The sequence below is a fragment of the Castanea sativa genome, chromosome 7 (genome assembly GCF_040712315.1).
Source record: "Castanea sativa cultivar Marrone di Chiusa Pesio chromosome 7, ASM4071231v1".
Lineage (NCBI taxonomy): Eukaryota > Viridiplantae > Streptophyta > Magnoliopsida > Fagales > Fagaceae > Castanea > Castanea sativa.
The window spans coordinates 43,010,287-43,034,418 of NC_134019.1; the positions used below are offsets into that span (position 1 = coordinate 43,010,287).

Genomic DNA, 24,132 nt, shown 5'->3' on the forward strand with positions numbered 1-24,132 from the left:
CTTAAAATGTGGAAATTTCATATCTTGATCAATAGTTTAGTTTTGGATCTAACTGTGTATAGAATGCTATAGGTCATTTAATAATTTAAATGACATGACCCTAAATATTTGTATTATTTATTTTGAATGATAAAATGAATCAATTTAAATTAAGATTTAAAGTTTTATTTCATGGTAGACAATGCCACTAGACAAGAAAAACCACAAAAACTGTCTTCAATAACGATGAGTTGATGTCAAATATCTCAATTAGCACATCCTCTCACTTTATACTTATGTCAATTGTTAAAATGAAAAACCAAATAGCAATAATAATGCGAAACATATGTGTATGCATGATTGCATTCAAGAAATGCTGAGCTTCCCACAATCAAAATCGGCTCTTTTCAACGGTAACCCAGCTAAGAATGCAGGCAATATATTTTCTCTTAAGAAGGATGTCACTTGTCCATTACCCGCTTGTACAAAACCAACAAAATAAGCTGTACTTATGAGCTCAATGCTTCTCCATCTCCTCTCTTTGGCATACTTCTTCAACCCCATCTCAATCCTCTTATATTCCTCTCTTTCTCTATCACCTTTCCCTTTTGTTTCCTCACTTTGTTCTTTTAGTAAAGCCCCAGCAAGACACCTTGCCAAAACAACACCATCTTCTAAGGCAGCACAACCACCTTGGGCAATTTCTGGGGTCATGGGGTGTAGTGCATCACCAGCTACACATACATTGTCTTTGTTGATATTTCCCCAAAAAAGCTCCCAGGGATGTCTGTACCTTAGTGGGGATGATATAATGGAATCCAGTTTAGTATTTTCAACAGTGGCCTTTATTTCATCAGGTACATATTCATTTCCTAACTTGCTTAAGACAAATTGCTTCATTTTAATTGGGTCATCTTCTCTCTCTTTATCTACAAGATATGAATAAAAACAAATTGTTAGAGATATGATATTTTTTATGATTGTTGAAACGATCTGCTATGATTGGAGCAACATCATTTTTACCTAGATCCACTACTAACAACAATTTAATTACACTCCAATTACAATAGATCATATCAACAATTGTAAAAAAAATTTGGAAAAAATTGTGTTGAAAGAGTTTTTATTTATTATTGTTGATAATTGTGTTCCTAGACTTTATTGAATAAACAATGTGGACTATGATTATATTGGAAAATTATTAATATGGAAATTGGATTCAAGTAACCAATCATCTTGAATTGGGTCTTACACTATGCATCCATGCACAAAAAATAAGGTAGACAAAAAACCAAAATTGGCTGTATGCACAGATTACTAAACACACCTATTTTCATAATTTGCTTAGATGAGTAGTTGTGATTTGAAAACATCATCTTTTATAATAATTCACCAATTAAACTACTTGTATTATGCATCAATCATTGCAATTCACATTACAGTTATGAAATGTGTAGACACCGCATTTTGTACCCCTCACGACTCGGGCCCCCATTCTCCAATGATGATGAAATGATAAGGCCTAAGTTTGGTTTAGGACCCAATCAAATTACAAATTGACTTGAGAGATGTTACAATGGAAAATATAACTTTTGATGAGCAAATAAATCTATTTTTGGAATATAAAAGGCCAAGGAAACTCTCGGCCTGCGCACACAGGCCAAGACTTGCAGACGCAGGTTTGATGCATGCGTACGCAGGCACGGACCTGAGCACGTTGCTAGAGGTTCAAGTACCTATGAAAGGTAAGTTTTCTGCATTAATGTTGAGATTTGGAACCAATCCCACATCGTCTAAGAGCCATTTCGAACCCCTATTTTCTCACTATATAAAGCTATACATGACACATTTTCAAAACACATAGAAAATCCTAAGGGAAAACCTAAGATTCACTAGAATTAGTGAATCAAAGAGGGAGTTTTTCACAAAACATCCTCAAGTCAATTTTATTTGATTAGAAACTTTTCTGGTCTTGATATTTCGAGTTTAAGATTACTAATCACTTTTATATTTAATTGTGAATAGATTAATTGAACGGAATGGTCAAAATCAAGCTCAAAAAGCTTCTTGTTGAGGTATTGAGTTCTAAGTTTTTCTTTTTCATTTCTTTACCTTTTCTTGATTTAATCCTTTTGTTTTCCTTGTTTCCTTTGTCCCTTTATATTATAACATGTTTGTTTAGCCTAGGTTTTCTTTGCTTTATGATTTTATGCAAGGTTGTTAGATTTAAGTTTTGCTCTATTTTCTATGTTTCTGTGTTGCTAGGTTAGTGTTTAGGGCATGTTTGCATATGCAGTCCTATGTATGTGCACGTAATCATGCCCAGAAACCCTAATTCAAGCTTTTCTGTTTTTGTTTCTTTGTTCCTTCCACATGATATGCTTTTGTTTTGCTCCTATTTTATGATTTTGAGCCTATGTTTCTTTGTTTGTATGCTTGTTTGTTTTAACAAGCTAGATTAGGGTTTCTTTTCTTACTTTAATACCTTGAACATGCATTCATATGTCCATCCATTGATGCATAGGTGTTAAGATGCAGTAAGGTAAGCGAGGTAAGTCATGCATTCACATGAACATGCATTGGGTCTGTGTTGGATGATGAATATGAACGTGTTTGTTTGGATGATTCGTTCTTAAGGCAATCACATGTTTATTTGAATTTTGCCATGTTCGTGTTTCTGCCATGTACACTTGCTGCTTTGTTTTGAATGAGTTGTTTGCCATGATAGATATATGCTAGGATTGGTTGTTTGCCATTATAGATGTATGATAGGGTTTGGGATGAAATGCCATGTTGTATGCTAGTGTGTGTGCATGTTAAGGTGCAAATGTTGAATGTGCCTTTAATAGGATTAAGACGTAGAACACAATAAATGGAAGCCGACCTACGGGTTGGGTGGTTTTGGGTGTTTAACACTTTCCCAAAATCGTACCTAAACTTCGAACCCATACTCTGGTAGTAAAATCAATTCTTCCATGTAAGGGCGCTATATTCATAGTTCCTAGATAATAAACCTAGGTGGTGACTCCTTGTTTTTCTCCACCCCGATCTACTCGACGGAGGCATACTCCCTCGTTGCACCCACAAAAGGAATAGAATTTCTCTCCATTTTACTTAAAATGGAGAAGTTTCATATCACGTTTAGTAATTTAGTTTTGGATCTAACTATGTATAGAATACTAGGTCAATTAATAATTTAAATGACGTGGTACTAGATACACTTTTAAATATTTATTATTCTAAAAAAAGATTTGTAATATTTATTATGAATCATAAAATGAATCCATTTAAATTAGAGATGAAATGAAATAAGTTATGAAAAAATTGTGTATCCTAGATTTCTTGTTCCAATTAACATGCTCCAAAAAGCAAAGAATCAAGCAAGTTTTGAATTGGTCCGGGGCTCACCTTTGCTTGTTGCCAAAAACCAATAGACACTAGTGTCATCATAAGGAAGAAAACCTGATCGGAATCCTTTCCCAAAGAACATAAAGGACTTAGGTTCAAACCCATGATTGTATTTGAAATTTACACAACCCCTGATGGCAACTCTCTTTATGAAAGTTGGTGCCTTGAAGCCCAGCCACTTTGCCACCACTGAGTTCACTCCATCACACCCAATCAACACCTTTCATTTACAAAGTTGATACTCGAATAAGGCCCAAGTAATTATACAATAAAACACAAATAGTTTAAGTACTACATTAATTAATTATATTAAAAATTTCATAGATGCTTTTGAGTTTAATTCTATTAAGCCCCCCTCCAAAAAAAAAGCGTCTAGTGAGTTTAGCTTGTGGAAAAGGAGAGAATTGTGAGTTTATTGCGGATTTGAATCTAAATTCTCCTATAGGGAAGATTTGAAATATGCTACTAATTTACAAATCTCTTGATATTATTTGTAAAAGTTAGAATAGTGTTTTTGAGATTGGCTTAGGATTCTAGATTCCCACATCATTAATTACTAAAGAGTGAGATATATGTGACCTAATTGAGCAAGTATTCATTTTGAGTTTGATTTGGGGTTCACATCTATAAAATCTTGGGCAATTTTACTCCAAATCAATTTGGAAGTGTTAAGGACATATTTTATGTAGTTGGCTAATCCTTTGACAAAACACACTTTACTTGTATTTGGGTAGATCTAGGATGTGTTTAATACTTTAAAGAACATATTGTTCAAGTCTAGTATTAAAGCCATGAAGATTGGACCAAGAAACAAGTGAAGAAAAAGTGTTCACTAAAGCTGGACAGATAGTTGGACACCTGCGGACAACTGCTCGACAGCTGCTTGACAGATAGCTATTTATCGAGATTTAATGAATGAAGCTCGACAGCTTCTCAATCAATCGATCAGCTATCGAGGTTACGGGAATTCAGATTTCTAGATCTGATTTTTGGCCCATGTTTTTGTATTTGTGTAGGGTTTCTTTTCTCACAACCCTAGACATATATAAGGCTTATTTTAGAGGCCGTCACATAAGAGAATAAAAAAGAGAACATATGCAAAAGGTGACTGAAGCCTTATTTTCTCAGAAAGAAGCTACTGCGTCTTTGTGCCTTGGGGTTTTGTAACCAAGTGCTTCTTGATCTTCATTGTTGATGAAGTGAATAACTTTGTAGCCAACATTATTCTTTCTCAAGTTGGTGAGTGAATCACGTATTGGGATTTGTGCAAAGGAGTGAATCACGTACTGGAATCCGTGCATCAAAGGGTGACGTTTATATATTGAAGAGTTTAGAGGTTTTGAAGCGGTAGAAGGTTTTTACTGTGAGTTCATCTACGGGGATTGTAGAGTCTAGGGACAAAAGTTTTGTACTAGATCTGAAACTTTTCTTTAATATAGTGAATTGCTTTTCGGGAAGGTTTCCCCCCAGGTTTTTTTATTGTGAAATTGGTTGGTTTCATTGGTTTTTCTAGGTCATCATATCTTGTCTTATTTACTTTTCCGCTGCATATGATTTTGACATGATATTGATGTTTGTTTGTTTTAACAAGTTTTATGCATAATAAACTTAATTCACAACTTGGGTTTAAAAACTTATTAATTCTATCAATCGGGGTCTAAATTTCCCAACAAGTGGTATCCGAGCGGGTACACTCTAATTGGATTAATTTTCTGAGTGTGATCCTTGACCCCTATTGTTATGGATCGTGGACAATCTCTTTTGATTCCTCCTTTATTTGATGACACTAATTATGCGTACTGAAAAGCTCGTATGAATGTGTTTTTGCAAGCTCTAGGTGAACAGGTATGGCAAACTGTTGAAGTTGGTTGGATTAAGCCAAAGGAATCGTTGGTGGATTGGGATGCTGCAACAATCATAGCGGCAAATTTCAACAGTAGAGCCTTGAATGCTTTGTTTTGTGGGGTGACCAATGATGAATTCAAGAAAATATCATCCATAGAAGTTGCCAAGGAAGTATGGACCATTCTCGAGACCACCTATGAAGGTACCATGGCTGTGAAGACTGTGAAGTTTCAAAGACTCATTAGTAGTTTTGAAGAAATAAGGATGGAGGAGGATGAGACATTTGATGAGTTTTATGCTAAACTCAAGGATATTGTGAATTTTGCCTTCAACCTTGGAGAGTCTATAGCAGAATCTACAATTGTTAGGAAAATCCTTAAGTCCTTACCTGAAAGATTCCATGCCAAAATCACTGCCATTGAAGAAGCAAAGGACATTGATCAAATTCCTTTGACTGAGCTTGTAGGGAATCTTCAAACCTATAAGATGGGATTAGGCTTAATGGGAAAAAGTGGAAAGAGCAAAAATTTGGCTCTTAGAGGTACAAAGGAAGAAATTGAGGACTCTGAAGATGAAGATGAAGATGATGATGAGGATGAGGATCTAACCTTCATAACTGATGAGATTATCAAGCTTCTTCAATTTAAGAAAAAGGATAACGACAAACCTCCTAGGAAATCTAAGAAGCCTCTCATCCAATGCCATGAGTGCAAGGGTTTTGGTCATATGAGGATAGATTGCCTAAACTACCTTATGAAGGAAAAGGCCAAGAAGTTAGAAGATAAAGGGTTGGTTGCTACTTGGAGTGACACTGAGAATGACTCTTCTGATGAGTATATGGATGAATGTAGTCATGTTGTGGCTTTTGTTGTCTTAACCGATAAGGTGGTTATGGAGAGTGCTAGTGACAGTGATGATTCCTCTGATGATGAAGTGTCCAAGAAGATGACCCTTCAGGAAGCCTATGATAAGCTATGCACTAAATTCATTAAATTTAAAAAGACTTCTCATTTTTGTAGAAAAGAGCTTAATGAGGTAAAAATTGAAAAAGCTGAATTGTTAGTTAAACTAGATGAGAGTACAAGGTTAGTTGAGACTCTCATTGTGGAGAACACCTCATTAGAAGAGAAGGTCCAGAATCTCGAGGTTGAGCTTAGTCAATCTAGAACTCAAATGGAGAGAATGTCTAGTGCAAAACTTGATGAGGTTTTGAGTGCTTAAAAGCCTAGTTCTAATAAGACTAGCTTAGGATATGCTGTCTCTTCCGGCCCCTCCTCTTCCACGGCTTCTAGATCAAGGACTGTCATTGTGCCTCAGTTTGAGAAAGGTAATAAAGTTATAAAATCCAAAACTGTTTTGGCTAATTCTAAATCCTTTGTTAGACCTTATGTTTGTCACCATTGTGGTGTTCCTGGACATGTTCGTCCTAATTGCTTTAAGTTGTATCCTCAAAAGCAAGTGTCCAAATGGTCATAGGTTTCCTCTCAAGGACCTACATCTTTGTTTGGAAAGTTATTAAAAGCCTTGAGCTTTTTAACTCAATTTCAGAAGAATTTTAATTCTTCTATGTCCTTTAGTAGTTATACTAGGACACATGCCTTTTCATCTTCACGGCCAAAGACTCGTGCTATGTGGGTGAGAAAAGAGCCTAAGACTTATTTGTTTTTTTATATTTATTTATTGTCCTCTGCTTTAATTCTTTCTATCTAAAGTAGGACTCTCTTTGCTTGATTTCTTATCTATTTTTGGAATCATGCTTTCATGCATCTACACCTTTCTATCATGTCTTCATGCATTTGCATATTTGTTTCATGCTTTCATGTTTTTTATCTGTTTTTTTTTTTAGTTTTTATTTTGTTTTGTTTTCAAAATGAAAAAAAAATCAGAAAAATACAAAAATAATGTGTGTTTGTGTACATTGGTTCTTGTGAATCTTAAAATGGTCATTGAAACAGAGTTTTCTAAACTTTGTATCTCTTGTAACTTAGATGAGCATTCTTATGCACAACTAAGCAAGTGAGCTTTGTGGCTCTTTGTTTGTGATGAGTAAAGTTAAGTGACCTCTTGTACTTAACACTCGTATCACTCTTTTTGACGGGTAGGACTAGAAAATCCTAAGAGAAAAGCATAAATAACCATCTCACCACTGTTACCCGCTAATCATGAAATGACATCTATATGCTTCGACATAATAAAAGTGTAATATTAAAAAAACTTAACATAATTTGGTATTTCTTTTCTCTCATATACCCATGCATGGTTTGCTTAATACAAGAAAATATGCAAAGAAATAAAAGCAAAAAGAACAAAATGCTTTAAATATGATTGCAAGCGTGTTTTCTAGGAGATGTGGGAGTTATAAGATGTACCTCGAAGGTGATAGTCCCCATCAAATAGTTATGATTGTGTGTGAGTTAAAGTGATTTTCTCATATCTCAAATCGTCATAACATAGAGACACTTATGTATTCTTGTGATGTTTTCACACACAACACGCAATATTCTTTGCTACTTTTGATATATGTGCAGGTACAATGTGATTTGGCCATCACAAGGTTTACATGTGTTGATGTATTCTCACTAAACTGTCTTAACTTGTTTTTGAAATATAAAATCGGTTAGATTTGTTTAGTGTGTGTGTGTGTATTTTTGGAGCTATATGCTTATCTCTTTGTTGTTTGAGAGATGTTTTTAAGAGGTTAAAATGTTGGTTGGATCTTTGGCTATGTTGCATGCTTGATTGCATTCATATCTGTATTTTTCTCTTCTTGAAAAATTGGTTTTAAGCCATCCTGACACCTCCTCGACACCTTTCGATACCTGGCTTATCTATCAAGATCTTCAGTGATTTTTTATCGCAATCTCGACACCTTTCGATAGCTAGGTGGATCGATCGAGAACGTTCCTGTCCCCTTGATAGTTTTTCGATAGCTGTTCGATCCATCGAGGTATGCTCGATAGCTTCTCGACACCTCTCGATCCATCGAAATTCCCTTGCTTGCATTGTTTTTCACATGTTTTGCATGTTTCTCTTATCTTGTCATCCATAGCATCTTGTTTTCATTACATTCATGCATTTTTATGGATTTTTTGTACCCCCTTGATCATCTTTATGTTTCTCGAGTAAAGCTTTATAGCTTCCTATGCCCTCTGTCAATCGTGACAAAAAGGGGGAGAAATTGGAGAATTTGTAGTTTCTTTTTTTAAGATTCTACAAGTTAGGGGGAGAAATACATGCCCTTGTAAGGGGGAGTTGTGTTTCATCTTGTTAGGGGGAGTGTTTACCTCCTTGTTGTTATAGGAGTTACTTTTAGCTTCTTGTTCTTGTACCTTAGGTCTTGTGACCATGTTTACATACATTGTGCTTATCTTTGATACATATATGTGATGATGTATGTTTTCTTCACCTATCTCTACATGTGTTTTTTTTTTTTTTTTTATTTATACATATGCTTCTTTATTTGTATGCAATCTTTTATTTCTGTTTCACACTAAGATGCCTTAATGAGTTTTGTTTAAGTGTTTCAGAAATACAAGTTGTCAAAGTTTTCAAAAGTTTATGTTAGGATATATTTTATTGTATTTAACAAATGAGTATGAGTTGAGTGGTTTATGACTTCTCTCATATGGTCATTTGTTTGTTGTGGTTTTGTCACGGATTGCCAAATGGGGAGATTGTTAAGGACATATTTTATGTAGTTGGCTAATCCTTTGACAAAACGCACTTTACTTATATTTGGGTAGGTCTAGGATGTGTTTAATACTTCAAAGAACATGTTGTTCAAGTCTAGTATTAAAGCCATGAAGATTGGACTAAGAAAGAAGTGAAGAAAAAGTGTTCACTAAAGCTGGATAAATAGCTAGACACCTGCTAGACATCTGCGGACAGCTGCTTGACAGATACTCGACAGATAGCTATCTATTGAGATTTAATGAATGAAGCTCGACAGATTCTCTATTGATCGAGAAGCTATCAAGGTTAAGGGAATTCAGATTTCCAAATTTGATTTTCGGCCAATGCTTTTGTATTTGTGTAGGGTTTCTTTTCTCACAACCCTAGACATATATAAGGCTTATTTTAGAGGCCGTCATATAAGAGAATAAAAAAGAGAACATATGCAAAAGGTGACCGAAGCCTTATTCTCTTAGAAAGAAGCTATTGCGTCTTTGCGCCTTAGGGTTTTGTAACCAAGTGCTTCTTGATCTTCATTGTTGATGAAGTGAAGAACTTTGCAGCCAACATTCTTCTTTCTCATGTTGGTGAGTGAGTCACGTATTGGGATCCGTGCATTAAAGGGTGACGTTCATATATTGAAGAGTTCAGAGGTTTTGAAGCGGTAGAAGGTTTCTGCTGTGAGTTCACCTACAAGGATTGTAGAGTCTAGGGACAAAGGTTTTGTACAAGATTTGAAACTTCTCTTTACTATAGTGAATTGCTGCATATGATTGGTTTCATTGGTTTTCCTAGGTCATTATATCTTGTCTTATTTACTTTTCTGCTGCATATGATTTTGACATGATATTGATGTTTGTTTGTTTTAACAAGTTTTATGCATAATAAATTTAATTCACAACTTGGATTTAAAAATTTGTTAATTCTATCAACCGGGGTCTAAATTTCCCAACAGGAAGAATTTCCTTCCACCTATTATATGGAGATTGGTAAAACTATTCTCATGTATTACTTAAACAATTCATTATCACTTATTATATAATGTATTTAAAGACACACGTCGGCGATTTTATTAGCCCTGCATAATGAATTGGAAATTGTTTCCTTGAATCTTTCAACTACTCCATAGTCCTTACCTAATCCAAGAAGAAATCAATATCCACTTTTGACAATTTATGATAATATATGAATTGAACATATGTGGGCCTAATATAAGATAATTGCGGGCCCATAAGATAAACAGTCCACTCATCTACAAAATCTTTAAAAATCATGTGTATTTTTAGGGCGTATATTAAAAGTGAAAATGCATATATTCAATATATGAGATAATTACGGTATTTATTAGGTCTTTTTTTTTTTTCCATCAAATAAATGCTCTCAACATTTACAACTTGAATATTACCCGAGAAAATGACCCAAAAGCAAGAAAAAAAAAAAAACTATAAGTGATAGTGATACTAACACTTGGGTGAATTTACCTTAGTCTTGAGAATGGATCCATCTGCAAGATGCACAAGCTTATAATAGCCTGATATCTCTATAGAAACCACCTTGGAAGAGAATCTAATGGTGCCATTTGGGAGCTCCTTTGCAAGGGCTTCCAACAACAGCATCCTATTCACACAGCGAACTTCGTGGTCTCCACTGCACAAACAGCAATTACCAGGCTTGCTTAAAGTATCTTAATTATGAGTTATAATATTAAAATAAAATTATTAGAATTGTTACAATTGTACATAAATTTTGGTTACCTACAACCAGGATTGTGAGAAAGAGTTGCAAAGGAAATTACCCAATGTTAATCCCACTTAAGTGATCGAGGTTCTAGGAAGGATTGCACTTGATAGCCCAAAAACTTTTAGTACTGCACCAGATAGTGACTAGGGATAGCAAATGGGCATGAAAATGAAAGTGGGGCAAGCTATGGTGTGACAAGATGAAGCCGGGCTTTGGGCCCTTTTCTTACTTCATAGTTGGGCTTGGGCTTAGACTATATTGATCCACTTTTAGAGTTTTCATCCTCGTTGGACTCCACACACGATGCTGATGATTTTGATGTCAATTTGATTTCTTGCTATTGGGACCGGGGGGTCGAATATAGGTCGGAATGAAATGGGATGTCTACAATATGAATTTGGATTGGGTGATTAAAACCTGATTGCCTTGATTAGATGTTTAAAAATGTCAAGGATTTAGATTTGACAAATCCATAAAAGATTTAAACATTCAATTCCTTAGATTGAAATAACTTCTAAATTCATGGAATTTTAGAAATCCTTAAGACATACTTGAATAAATTTTAAATTTTATAATTTCAAATCATCTATAAAACGCATCCAAACAAGGAATTTAATATTTTATAGATTTAAAATCAAGGCATTTCAAATTTATTACTTTAAAATCCAAATTCAAATTCAAATTCAAGTATCCAAATACAACCTTTAGTTTATCTAATATGTGAGCAGATTGATTAGCATGTTGAAGAGAAAAGAATATAATTGTGTAGACTCCAATAGGTAATCTTGAAGTAACAATCCGATAGCTAATCCTGAAGTAGCAATCCGATCCCCTATTGAAGAATACATTTTCTCTCTCTTCTATTATTTACCTAAAAAAATAGAATTCAAATGGTTTTTCTTTTTTTTGGTCGTTGCTTGTAAATATCTAGAATTAAAAAAAGAAAAAAAAAGAAAAAGAAAAGTGGAAATCCATCTTCCACGAAGTTTATCATGATTGAAAACCTAAATGGAGGAGAGGTGGACTTTGAGCAGGGATAGAAATATATTAGCATAGAGATGAGCAATCTTTAGTACATTGGATTGAAAAAAAAAAATTCGTATCTGATTTTGAAAAACAAAAAGCAAAAGGTGGCGCGGGCAATGCTAGGCGTGACTTGAGCACAAATATTAATAGTATTAGAACGCAGGCCGAGTTATATGTATGTATGTATGTATTAATTGTATATCAATTTTCTTCGTAGTTTTAGTATCTTTTAATCTCTCTAAGAAGTCCAGCTTTAGATAGGGCTGGCCAATATTTTGGACTTAAAGGCAACAATTAAAATAAGGCATTATTTATTTATTTATTTATTTTATATTTATGTATTAATTAAATTAATATTTATGCATTTTGTTTTGCTATCCCTAATTAAGTACTTGACACTGGTGAGAGACAAGAATCATGGCAGTAAGAGTATTAAGAGAGAATGTTTTGGAGGTTAGTAATAAGATGTGTGTAAATAGGATGAGACTGTAATACAATAGTTATCTTGGTGACTTTGTCAATGCAATAATTATCTCAATCTCATACCGTAATACATTTCATATATACTTCATATTTCTCATACTATGTGGGTCGTCCTATGGGATCCATGTATTATTAGAGCGAGGAATGAAGATGCATGTAGATCATGTACAAGATATTTTCTCCTGTCAATGTGCCCAGAGAGAGAGAGAGAGAGAATTATAACTTGTATGATATACGGGCAATATAATCATTGCTATCTGCAAGTACTTTAACTTACTGTTTTCCTTTGGCATCAAGTGACATCGCTGCTGTTTGAACTCCTGAAATTGTAGAGGTAGCCAAATTCCTGCATACAATTAGTAGCTGGTCAGTATACATGGTATGCATGTTCTTGTATTTGAGATGGGAGCTAGCTATGGTCAGTATACATGTAGAAGTCTATGTATTTTCCAAGTTTTGCAATTACTATGGGAAATTCATTTTAATTAATTTTTTTTTCTGAGTTATGCAGTGTCCGTTTGGCAAAGATTATTTTTGCCAACTTATTTTACTATTCAGCTTATTTTTACTATTATTCATGAGTCTCACTGTACTTTTTAGTACTATTCACGAATCTCACTATACTATTTCAACTAATTATTACTTATATCTGCAGTACTTTCAGAAAAAAAAATTTAAGTTTCAGTAAAATAAATGGATTCCAAATGGACCCTAATCTTTGCAAAAGGTTTTGCCTTCAAACTTTTTTCCCCCCTTTGAGTAGCCTTGAAATGATATTAGACATAGGTATCACTCAACTAGAGTGAATAAGTGTTGGTGGTTAGCTATTGTCATAGACTGATCATTAAGCTAACTTATACACTGGTTAGCTATTGTCATAGACTGATCATTAAGCTAACTTATACACTGAAGCTCTAACAAAACTAGAAAGCACCCAACAATTTCTAGTTTTAGATAGTCTCGATTGTATTATTACACTACTAGTCTCTGAGCTTGTGCTCAAGCATATGCTTAGAGGCTCTTTTATTTTTTTATTTTTTAAGTAAAGATTAATAATTTGTATGTATTACATTTAGAAATATATATATTTTTATTTTTCAAAAGAATAAAAATGATAAAATTTAGAAACAAGCAGCAATTGTAATTTTTTTTTTTAGCATAAAGGGAAAAAAAAATCACCCATGTGCTCAAAGATTTTCTAATTTTTTAAATGTTACTAATTTACATCTATTATAATTTAGAAATATTTTTTTTTAAAATAAAATGATAAACTTTAAAGATAAGTAATAATTGTAATTTCTTTTTTGAACATGAAGGGAAAAAACTCTTAAATTTTAGGAGCTTTCTTTTTTAATTCAAAATGAAATTTGTTATTCAGCATTTACGACTCTATTTCTAAATGAAATTACTCTTTATTAATGAGGGCATTTTTGAACCATATAAAAGTCTAGTTGAATGAGAAAAATCCTCTTATATATAGTACTCAATTACAATTTTTTTTTTTTAGTATTTGCACACAGGAGTAATTATTGGATACTCTCAGAATACTATAAATGTATACTCCTCAGTCTCACATAATTATAAATCCCGTTAATTAAATTTATGGTGGGACTCACAGTTCATGTGAGACAAAAAAAAAAAAAAAAAGCGCCACTAATTAAGATAGAAGAAGTCTACTAATTAGTACTTACCAATAAATCTGTTTATGCTGCTGTCGAAGGGAGTCACCAATGCCAACAGCATCTAAGGCCTTCCAACCATTTGTCCATATTCCGATGGCAAATCCTGTGATCCTCAAACTACCTGAGGATTCCAATACTAAGCTTCGAATACCCAACCTACGCAATATTTTCATTGTTAGTGTTGGTTTGGATTTGCTTATTTACTTGGAAGTATTAAGATATGTCAAGATTTAGATTTTTTTTTATTCACTTAAAGCATTAGGATCTCTCCATTTTGAGAAAGTGAAGTTAATTCTAACAAACATGAAACTATAAGTAAATAAGTTAAATAAAATTAAAAAAAAAAAAAAGACTGAACCAAAATGTACAAACATGTACATGGATATAAAAAAAAAAATAGAGAGGAAGGGTACTTATGAAGTCCTAAGGATGTTGTAAGACCAGCAATTCCAGCTCCCACAATCACAATGTCTTGCACTTCTTCCATGATATTTTGCCTTTTTTTTCTCAGGAGAGGAGATTTGGTAATGAGATATTTTCTTTCCCCAGATAGAATGGATTCAAAGATAGTATAGTGACTTATATATAATAGCAGCAACATCAAGTTGATTGATGACAATGATGCTCAGAAAAGTAGAAGTTGATGACGCAAGCACATACGAAATTTAACTTGCTTGTTTGGCAGCAACATCAAGTTGATTGATGACAATGATGCTCAGAAAAGTAGAAGTTGATGACGAAAGCACATACGAAAGTTAACTTGCTTGTTTGGATTTGGAAGGCAACCGAGAGTTTGAAAAGTAGTAGTAGTAATAGTAGTAGTAACTAAATTATTGTTGAAATATATTAGGTTCTAAGATCTTAGGGATTAATGTATTAGAACCTTAATATGTAATGTGTTGGTAAATTATGATCAAAACATAAAGTTTAAATTTAGGCTTGCTCAAAGTATATTTAATTGTAAAATTGAAATTGAGTGATTGCATAAATTATTGGACAAAATCTGCAAAGCTCAATCGATCAAGAATTAGATTTGATTAATCAAAACTTGTGCAGATTTGATTTTCTGTAGAATTTTCAATTCAGCCCAAGCCCGTTTGCCATGTAGGGTTTATGTTTTACTTCACGTATAAAAAGAAAAACCCTAACTACGTTCTAGAGGTTTTTTGAGTGCTGTGTAGTGAATCTTTTGTGAGATATTAAGGTGTTTACCTTCATACACACACATAGGGTTATTAAGATCAAGATTCGTGTCAAGAGCTTGATGATCACTTTAGTTGTTGCTTAAAGAACTTAAAGAAGATCTGAAACCTTTGAGTGGAGTTTCAAAGTCATAAGTAGGAGAACTTGTGGTTGCAGCAGATCAAGGAAAGAAGTAGTTCGTGGACTCGGAGCTGTCACGTGGTTGTGATAGTAAATTTTTTACACGAGATAGCAATAGGAGGTTAGTGGTGTAAGTCTTATTGCAAAACAAGGTGGTCTGGAGTCTGGCCCACTTGTGGTCTGAATTGTAATAACATAAAATTAACCATGTGTACGGAAAAGAGAACTTAATGGCCTGACAGCTCTTACCCTCTTCTTCCCCATTACACCACTAGCTTTACATCCTATACTGCGTTTTCTTCAAAGCACCTAATTGCTTGAAGACATCTAGAGATAGTCATTGAGCATGCTAAGGAACTAGAGAGTGTACATTGGTTTCAAAGCCTGAAGCCTTATCCGGTCGTTTGCATTTGCGATGACGAAGGTAATTACTACTATGACTCAGAGAAAAGAAAACCTGTTGACCTAAACGGTCGTTCAAACCCTGAGTGGGGAGCCCTCTTTGATTTCGACATTGACATTGTTGAGGCCCAGCAGAGACAGCTTTATTTGATTGTTACGCTCGAATCTCACCGCAATGTTTCCTGTCTTGGCGGCAAATTTATCGGTCAAGTTCGTGTTGGCCTTGGAGAACTGCTTAATGATTTTGGTGATGCTGATGACAAGAAATTAGTCACACGTAGTGTTATAAACAAGAACGGGGAGGCCCAAGGGAGACTAACTTTTTCGTACAAGTTCGGAAGAACTCACGATCATTCACCTGCAGCTGCAGCTCTTCCTCAACCTGATAATGGAAATCCGGTGGCCCAGATTCCGCAAAGGCGTAACAGCGACGGTCACTCAATTGTTAGGGGAGCTGTGGGGGGAGTGACGAGTGGGTTGGTCACTACACTGGCAGACATTCTTTTGAATGACACCTAAGATGGCTAGGAAGTCTTCAGGCTAAGTTTGTGAGTACCTTAATTAATGGCTTGTTAGTAAGTACCTTAGATTTTCTTTTCTGCTGTGATGGTTTATGCTGTTTCAGTGTTTGTAGCCGTTATTGGTTCTTTGTATGAACTATTAATGAAGTTGCATTAGGATACTTGAGTTTTGGTTTTAAATTAATGGATTAGAATTAGAAATACCTTAGATTTCAAATCTATTCCTTATTTGGATGCGTTTAATTTATACAATTATACCTATGAGAGAGAGAGAGAGAGAGAGAGAGAGGGGACAGAGGCTATGGAAGCTTCTCTGATACTAAAGGTGGAAGAGAACATTTCTGTAAAAGGGAAACCCATTTATGAAAGACTCAGTCTCACTACATGAAATTCATAACAAATCAAACAGGTTTTTGATTTGGTTTGGTTCTTTTTTGAGATCTTAGATTTCAAAGCAGAGCCCTAGTCCTAAAAGAAAAGAGTACTGCCTGGGAACTAGAAAACGAGGACGTCAGGGAGAGGATATTGACGGCGGTGCGGCGGAGCTTGGAGAGGTTTCTACCTCCTGGCCTGGCATATGCTTGACCGTCTCACTGGCTAAGAACTCGAGACTTGGGTCATGACTGCCTGGTCTTTGTGGAATGCTCGAAACCGGTTCCATTTTGAACAGCGTCAGACCCACCCCACGGTGATACTCCGAGGGGCAACATCCTTGCTAGAGGAATATCAAAATGCACTCCCCCTCACTTATCAGCTATACCTTATTCCTTTTCATTCTTTTGTTTTGTTGTTACCTGGGGTTGCTATCCACTGCATTTGACTGTTTTTCCTGAAAACCTATGGTTCAATGACTATATATGTAATTCTGTTCACATATTAATATACTTCTTCCGTATTTCAGTAAAAAAAAAAAAAAAAAAAAACCCAAATACATGTAAAAGTCTATATATTTTCCAAGTTTTGCAATTACTATGGGGAATTAAGTGGTGTAGGAGTAAAATGATATTGGACATAGGCATCACTCAACTAGAGTGAATAAGTGGTGCTGGCTTGCTATTGTTGATAGATTGATCATTAAGCTAACTCATATGCCGAAGCTCTAACAAAATCGGAAAGCACCCAACAGTTTTTATTTTTAGATAGTCCCCTGATTGTATTATTAATTCACTATTAGAGCACTATTATTAATTAGCTATGCTATACCAAATGTCATTTCAACGCAATAAAACCTATTTTATCTATTTTACTACACCATTTTATAACACACCTTACATCACATCTTTCTATTTGAAACTTTCATCACATTAATATGATAAAACCATCCCATCAAAAATTTATTTTACTATATCTCTCTCTTATCCCCTGAATCCACAACCCTTAAACGTAGTAATTAAAAATTTATTTCACAACCCAAATCCACCCATAACCACCGTAACTTGCTTGTTTGGACTTGGAAGCCAACCGAGAATTTGATTTAAGTTTGAATAGCAGCCAGGCAGGATAAATAAAATAATAGGAATTAAAGTGTCTTTGGTGGAGGAGGGTGGAAAATAGGGGTGGAGGAGGGTGGAAAATAGGGGAAGGAAAATAGAAGAGTGTTATTTTCTTTTATTTGGTAAGGGCAAAATTAAGGTGGAAGAAAAATGGATCCCAGGAGTTTATCTCTTTGGGCCTAAAAATCTTTTTCTCTCCCCAAATTAGAGAAAAAATATAGAGAGAAAATTTAAGGAAATGAAATGTCAAAATTACTCCCACTTTTCCATTATTTTACTGTTTAATGAATGATGATTTTTTTTCCATCTTCCCTACTAGATATATAATAATAGAAAATACAAATTAATATTTTTTATTCTCTTAATATTTTTCATTCTCTCAACCAAATAAAGTAAGGTAGTGAATAGGTTTAGCTGAGTCAAGTATTGAAATTTAAAAGTTATTCATTTATTTTATTTTGAACACAAGCTCATTTTTAATTTTATTTAATAAGTTCAAACTTATTTACGAACTACTTGACTAACCTTTTATTTTTATTTTTTCATGTACAAACACCACAATTAAATTTTTTTAACCATTCTCAAATCCATACTAATAGTTTATAACTAAATTATTGTTGAAATAATATCATTTGACTTTAATACGAAAACGTTTTTTTTATTTATTAAAATGATCACTACCAAACATGAATGAACATTGCGAGGGTTTCTCAGTTTATACTAATTGACATTGTCAAAGTGAAAAATACCAACAATAATATATACAAAGCAAATGCATGACTGCATTCAAGAAATGTTGAGCTTCCCACAATCATAATCAGCCCTCTTCAATAGCAACGCAGACAGGAATGCAGCCAATAATTTGTCTCTTAAGAAGGTGGTTAATTTCCCATCACCCTGCTGGAAAAAACCAACCACATAAGCTGTACTTATGAGAACAATGCTTCTCCATCTCCTCTCTTTGGCATAGTTCTTCAACCCCATCTCAATTTTCTTATATTGCTCGCTTTCGCTATCAACTTTCTCTGTTGATTCTCCACTTTGTTCTTTCGTGAGTAAAGCCCCCGCAAGGCACCTTGCTAAAACAATACCATCTTCTAAGGCTGAACAAGCACCTTGGCCAAGGTCTGGGGTCATGGGGTGGAATGCATCACCAAGCACACAAACATTGCCTTTACTGATGTTTCCCCAAATAAGGTCCCAGGGATGTCTATACCTTAATGGGGATAACATAATATATTCTAGTTCAGTGTTTTCAACAATGGCCTTTATTTCATCTGGTACATTTGCTAACTTGTTTAATGCTAATTGCTTCAGTTTAGCTGGGTCATCTTCCATGTCTTTCTCTGCAAGATATAATAAGAACAAAACTTTTATAATGCTATACCTTAGAAATACAAAACATTTCACAATTATTTTACATGATAAGTTTTTCTTTTTTTGATAATTAGATTGCGCTACAACAATAGAATATGATCACAGTGGAAAAATTATTTTATGGAAATATCGTCTTGAATTGGGTCCAATACGGATTGAGATCTGCCATGCAATTGCCTTTGATGGGGAGAGAAAAGTGAAAAAAAAAAGAGTTAAAACTTTTAAAAAAATTATGATCCAAAAATCGAGAATAAAAATGAGATATATATATATATATATATATATATATATATATATATATATATATATATATATATATATATAACTTTCAATCTCATGCAATAATCCTTATGACACTCTATCTCAATCCCGGTCCTTCACTAAATAAGGATGCATAGCTCTATCCTCCATGTTTGCTCAAAATTACTAGAAAACATTTTCCAATAAACATGCATTAAGAGCCATGTAACCATGTTACATACACAATATTTTTTACGACAAATTTCATACGTATTGAGTTGTTAAGTTGTTATTGATTCTTATTTAAATCTACTACTGATATTACTTTATTTTCTACTATTTATGAGGTGTTTGATAGAGTAGTTTGAGATGTAATTTTTGTAATTTTTTGAAATACGTGTAGATGAAAAAGTGTATGAAAAAGTGTGTAATGTTGTTTAAAATGTAAAAATATGAGCTTGAGATGAAAAAACAAACACCTTTAGTATTTACAGCTCACCGCAACTTAACGATTGTAGAAAAAAAAAAAAAACTGTCTTTATCTCTTCTTGCAATGCTTTTCAACAAAAATATAATTTAATAAAGTGCATCCAAACACACTTGGAATTTGGGCTCACCTTTGGATGTGAAAAACCAATAGATGCTAGTATCATCATTAGGAAGAAAACCAGATCGAAAGCCTATCCCCATGAATTGCAAGAGCTTGGGCTCAAACCCATGGTTGGACTTGAAATTTATCCAACCCCTGATAGCAGCTCTCCCTGTGAAAGCCGGTGCCTTGAAGCCCAGCCACTTTGCCACCATTGAGTTCACTCCATCACACCCAATCAATGCCTTACATTAAAAAACATGATACTCCAATAAGTCCCAAGTACCATATTATTTAATTATGCTTAAAAACACATATATGTATGCTTTTTAAACACCAGAGGGAAAAAAAAAACTCATCTTTTTAATTGAGTATGAAAAAGATGTTTAAGTGATCCACTCAACAATTAATTGTGCCTTAAATCTAATTGGGGTTTCATAGTCATACCTTCTCTAGGTCTACCTATTTCGGCTACAGATACATCCAACAAGGTGCAAAGTGCCATAAATGCAGACTACTCTTTTGGCTTTTACTTACGTACAAAACAAAAATTCAAATTTAAAATATGGTTCACCAATCACTTTTAGACTTTTAGTCAGCACCGGTACTATTTAAATGGACTATGAGATAAGATTAGATTATTTTAAAGAGAGTCTTTTGGCTTTGGTTTAAAAAAAAAAAGAAGCGTTTTGTATCATTGAAAAACCCATTTCAGTTATTTTACTTTATCACTCTAAAAATATAACCTACTTCACACCTTTATTTTACACTACATAATAAAATAATCTATATTTTTAGAGATAAAAGATAAGAAAGGGAGAACTTTCCTCCGCTAGAGCCTAGAGACCAGAGGATAGTGACAAAATCGAATAGAAAAAAAATGCTTAAAAAGAAATGCATGTGAGCTACATACAATATCCTTTATTTTTTGAAAATATTGTAGGGTGAATAATGGGTTGGAGGTTTATTTTTAGTGCTTTTTTGCTACAGTATTCTCTAAATTGCAGTTGGCTAACCTGATGCATGAGACTAAAGATAATGCTATTATGAATCCTTCAACTCTCAATACTCTTAATTTTTATTGCACCAAATTATGGTCCCAGTAGAATAAAAATAAAATAGTTAATAATAATACTTCAGGTGATTTTACCTTAGTCTTGATAATTGTTCCATCAGCAAGATGCACAAGCTTATAGAAGCTTGATTCCTCTATAGAAACTACCTTGGAAGAGAACCTAATGGTGCCACTTGGGAGCTCATTTGCAAGGGCTTCTAACAACAATTTTCTATTCACACAACGAAGTTCATGGTCTCCACTGCACATCATACAGTATTATTCGGGCTTTGCTTAATAAGTCTCAATTATGAACTATAATTTCAAAAGAAAATTATCAGCATTGTACATTAATTTTGGTAGAAAAGTCTCAATTATGAATTATGATCAAACTTTTTGGATACATGAAAAAAAGCAGAATAACATTGTCGTTACAACCAGCCGGAGTTTGAGAAAGGGTCACAAGGGTCATTACCCAAGGTTAATTAATATTACTTAGGTGATGTTCTGAGAGGGGTTGCACTTGACAACCAAGAAACTTTTATCATTGCACTTTGTATAGCACTCACATAAGTGCGTGTAAAATTGCTTTTTTATTTTATTTTATTTATATAGCAAATGTGTAAAATAGCATTAGGTGTTAATTTTGAATAAAAAATCACCTACATCATTCAATCTAAAAATGTGTAAATTTACATTATTGTTATAATAACCGTATAAATATACATGGTTATTATTGACATGTAAATCCATTTTTTTAATATTTCTTTACTCATATAGAAAAGAGAGGTAAATATGAATAACTTAAGAGAGTAATAACAAAATTAATAAATGGATAGTATTTTAATGAAATATAATGTAAAATAGATAATCTAATGGGTGTAAAATAGATAATCTAATGAGTTGATGTGAATGCTCAATGGATAAGGATGTCATTGAGACAAGATGGGGTTGGATCATGGGTGCTTTATCCCCAAACATATTTAAATTAAAAAATTTAAATTTTTATATATAAACTCATTTAGGATGGGGCAGGAGACACCCCGAGTTAGGTAGGGAGTAGGGTAGGGAAAGTTTGCCATCCCTATCACTATGAGTGAGAGAGAGAGAGAGAGAGAGAGAGAGAGAGAGAGAGAGAGAGAGAGAGAGAGAGAGAGAGAGCGAGCTAATAGGTTATAGCTTGTATGATATATGAGCACTACAACCATAAGTAGAGCGTTGACTTACAGTTTGCCTTTTGCTTTAAATGACATGGCTGTGGTTTGATCTCCCGTAATTGTAGAGGTGGCCACATTCCTGCATACAATTATCTGCTGGTCAGTTAACATGGTGTGTGTTTTCTTGTATTTGTGCTGTGCTGGGAAGGAGTGTGCATGAGTCGGATTGGGTCGGGTTAAGGAGATTTTTAGACCCAACTCACCATGGTGGGTTAAAAAAAATTCAACCTAACCCAACCTATCACATAAGTCCAACTTAACTCAACTCAACCCACATGGATCGGGGTGAACCCATGGGTTGGACAAAATTTTATTATTATTATTATTATTATTATTATTATTATTAAATTGAGTAGAAAAAAATATAAATATATATTTAAGAAACTCAAAGATTAGTATCAATGTAACTCCTTAAAGGCAAACAACATTAATGACTAAACAACAATAGTAATTTACTAAGGTTTGTGTGAATTAATTAGCTTTTATATAGGATAGGAAGAGCTAGTTATTTAAAATTTTTTATTAATTATATAATATATTTTATATATATATATATATATATTAAATATATGGGTGGGTTGGGTTGATGGGTTTGAAATTTTATGACCCAATATATGGACCCATGAGTATGTGAATAAGGGTTTGTGGCTACTGTCTTAGATTGATCATTAAACAAACTCATATGCTAAATCTCTAACAAAATTGGAAAGCACCCAACAGTTTCTAGATTTTGATAGTCCACAATCCACATGATTGTATTATTGCACTTTTACAGTAAAAAAATTTCACAGTATTTGTACTCTGCCTGTTTTTGCTTCTTCTTAATGAAAAAGAGAAGTCTACTTTTAGTACTTACCAAAGAAACTGTTTATGTTGTTGTCGGAGGGATTCACCAAGACCAATAGCATCTAATGCCCTCCAGGCATTTGTCCATGCTGAAAAGGCAAATCCAGTGATCCTTAGACTGTGTGAGGATTCCAATACTAAGCTTCGAATACCCAACCTTCAAAATATTTGCATTGTTAGGAGTCTTAACAAGAATTTAATCCCTCTAACGTGTTATTTAGGATTAGCTTCTTTGCTAAAAGTGAAAAAAAAAGGACTTTAAAAATTGTACATAAGCTGAAAAAATATTTAAAAAAAAAAAATAAAATCGAAGTTATAAAAAATGTACATGCATATAAAAAGAAAGAGATGAAGGGTACTTATGAAGTCCTAAGGATGCTGTAAGGCCAGCAATTCCACCTCCCACAATCACAATGTCTTCTACTTTTTCCATGTTATTTTGGCTCTTTTTCTTAGAAGAAGAAGGGGAATTTGGTAATGAGTTTTTTTTACTCCCCCAAGATGGGAAAATAGTACTAGAATACAAAGAACTGAAAGAAGTAGAATGGATCTAAGGGTACTAGAAGGGGATCTATAAATAATGGGAGCAACACCAAGTTTATTATAACCATGACAATGATGCTAACAACAGCGACAAGTTGATGATGTCAGGCAATATGAAAGTTTCATGCATGTATCATGCGTGAAATAATTAAAGTCTACATATAAAAACAATTAATATTACAATAAACACAATCAGTCATTTCAGGTATTGTAATATTTGTTGTGTTCGTAACATTATTAATAAAACAATAGAAATAGACGAATATTTTTTTGCTTATGTAGCAGTGTATATTGTCTCGTCTTAGCCCACAGACTAAACTTGCTCACAATTCAAAACCAACGCATGACATAATTAAAGTCTACATGTAAAAATTAAACAATATTGTATTACATTAATCACAATTAATCATTTTAAATATTGTAAAATATGTTGCGTTCATAACATTATTGATAAAATAATAGAAATAGACAAATCTTTATTTAGCAGTGTATATTGTCTTGACTTAGCCCACAGATTAGACTTGAAAATTCAACATGGAGAGCTCATAGAGATAGAGGTCACTACTAAGTCAAGAAACGCAAAGAGAACTCTTTGGTATAACAAGATTGATTCCTTTATGGATTCATTGGTCTGGGCCCCACTCACTATTCTAATGATCTTAGTATGTGTTATATTAATATTAATAAGTTAT

At 33.7% G+C, this 24,132-nt stretch overlaps 2 protein-coding genes across 2 annotated transcripts; both read right to left on the bottom strand.

The window, feature by feature from the left end:
• Positions 1-143: 143 nt before the first annotated feature.
• Positions 144-14,385, bottom strand: LOC142643504 (monooxygenase 3-like). The gene is made up of 6 exons (XM_075818159.1): positions 14,249-14,385; positions 13,845-13,991; positions 12,431-12,499; positions 10,386-10,551; positions 3,388-3,607; positions 144-908 (listed from the first exon to the last, which is right to left on the bottom strand). The coding sequence occupies exons 1-6, from the start codon at positions 14,320-14,322 to the stop codon at positions 346-348; spliced, it is 1,239 nt and encodes a 412-aa protein (XP_075674274.1). The 5' UTR covers positions 14,323-14,385; the 3' UTR covers positions 144-345.
• A 3,832-nt stretch (positions 14,386-18,217) lies between these two features.
• Positions 18,218-23,410, bottom strand: LOC142643505 (monooxygenase 2-like). Its single transcript, XM_075818160.1, has 6 exons — positions 23,257-23,410; positions 22,908-23,054; positions 22,062-22,130; positions 20,931-21,096; positions 19,809-20,025; positions 18,218-18,920 (listed from the first exon to the last, which is right to left on the bottom strand). Exons 1-6 carry the CDS (start codon positions 23,328-23,330, stop codon positions 18,361-18,363), a joined length of 1,233 nt encoding a protein of 410 aa, XP_075674275.1. The 5' UTR covers positions 23,331-23,410; the 3' UTR covers positions 18,218-18,360.
• Between the last annotated feature and the right edge of the window lie 722 nt (positions 23,411-24,132).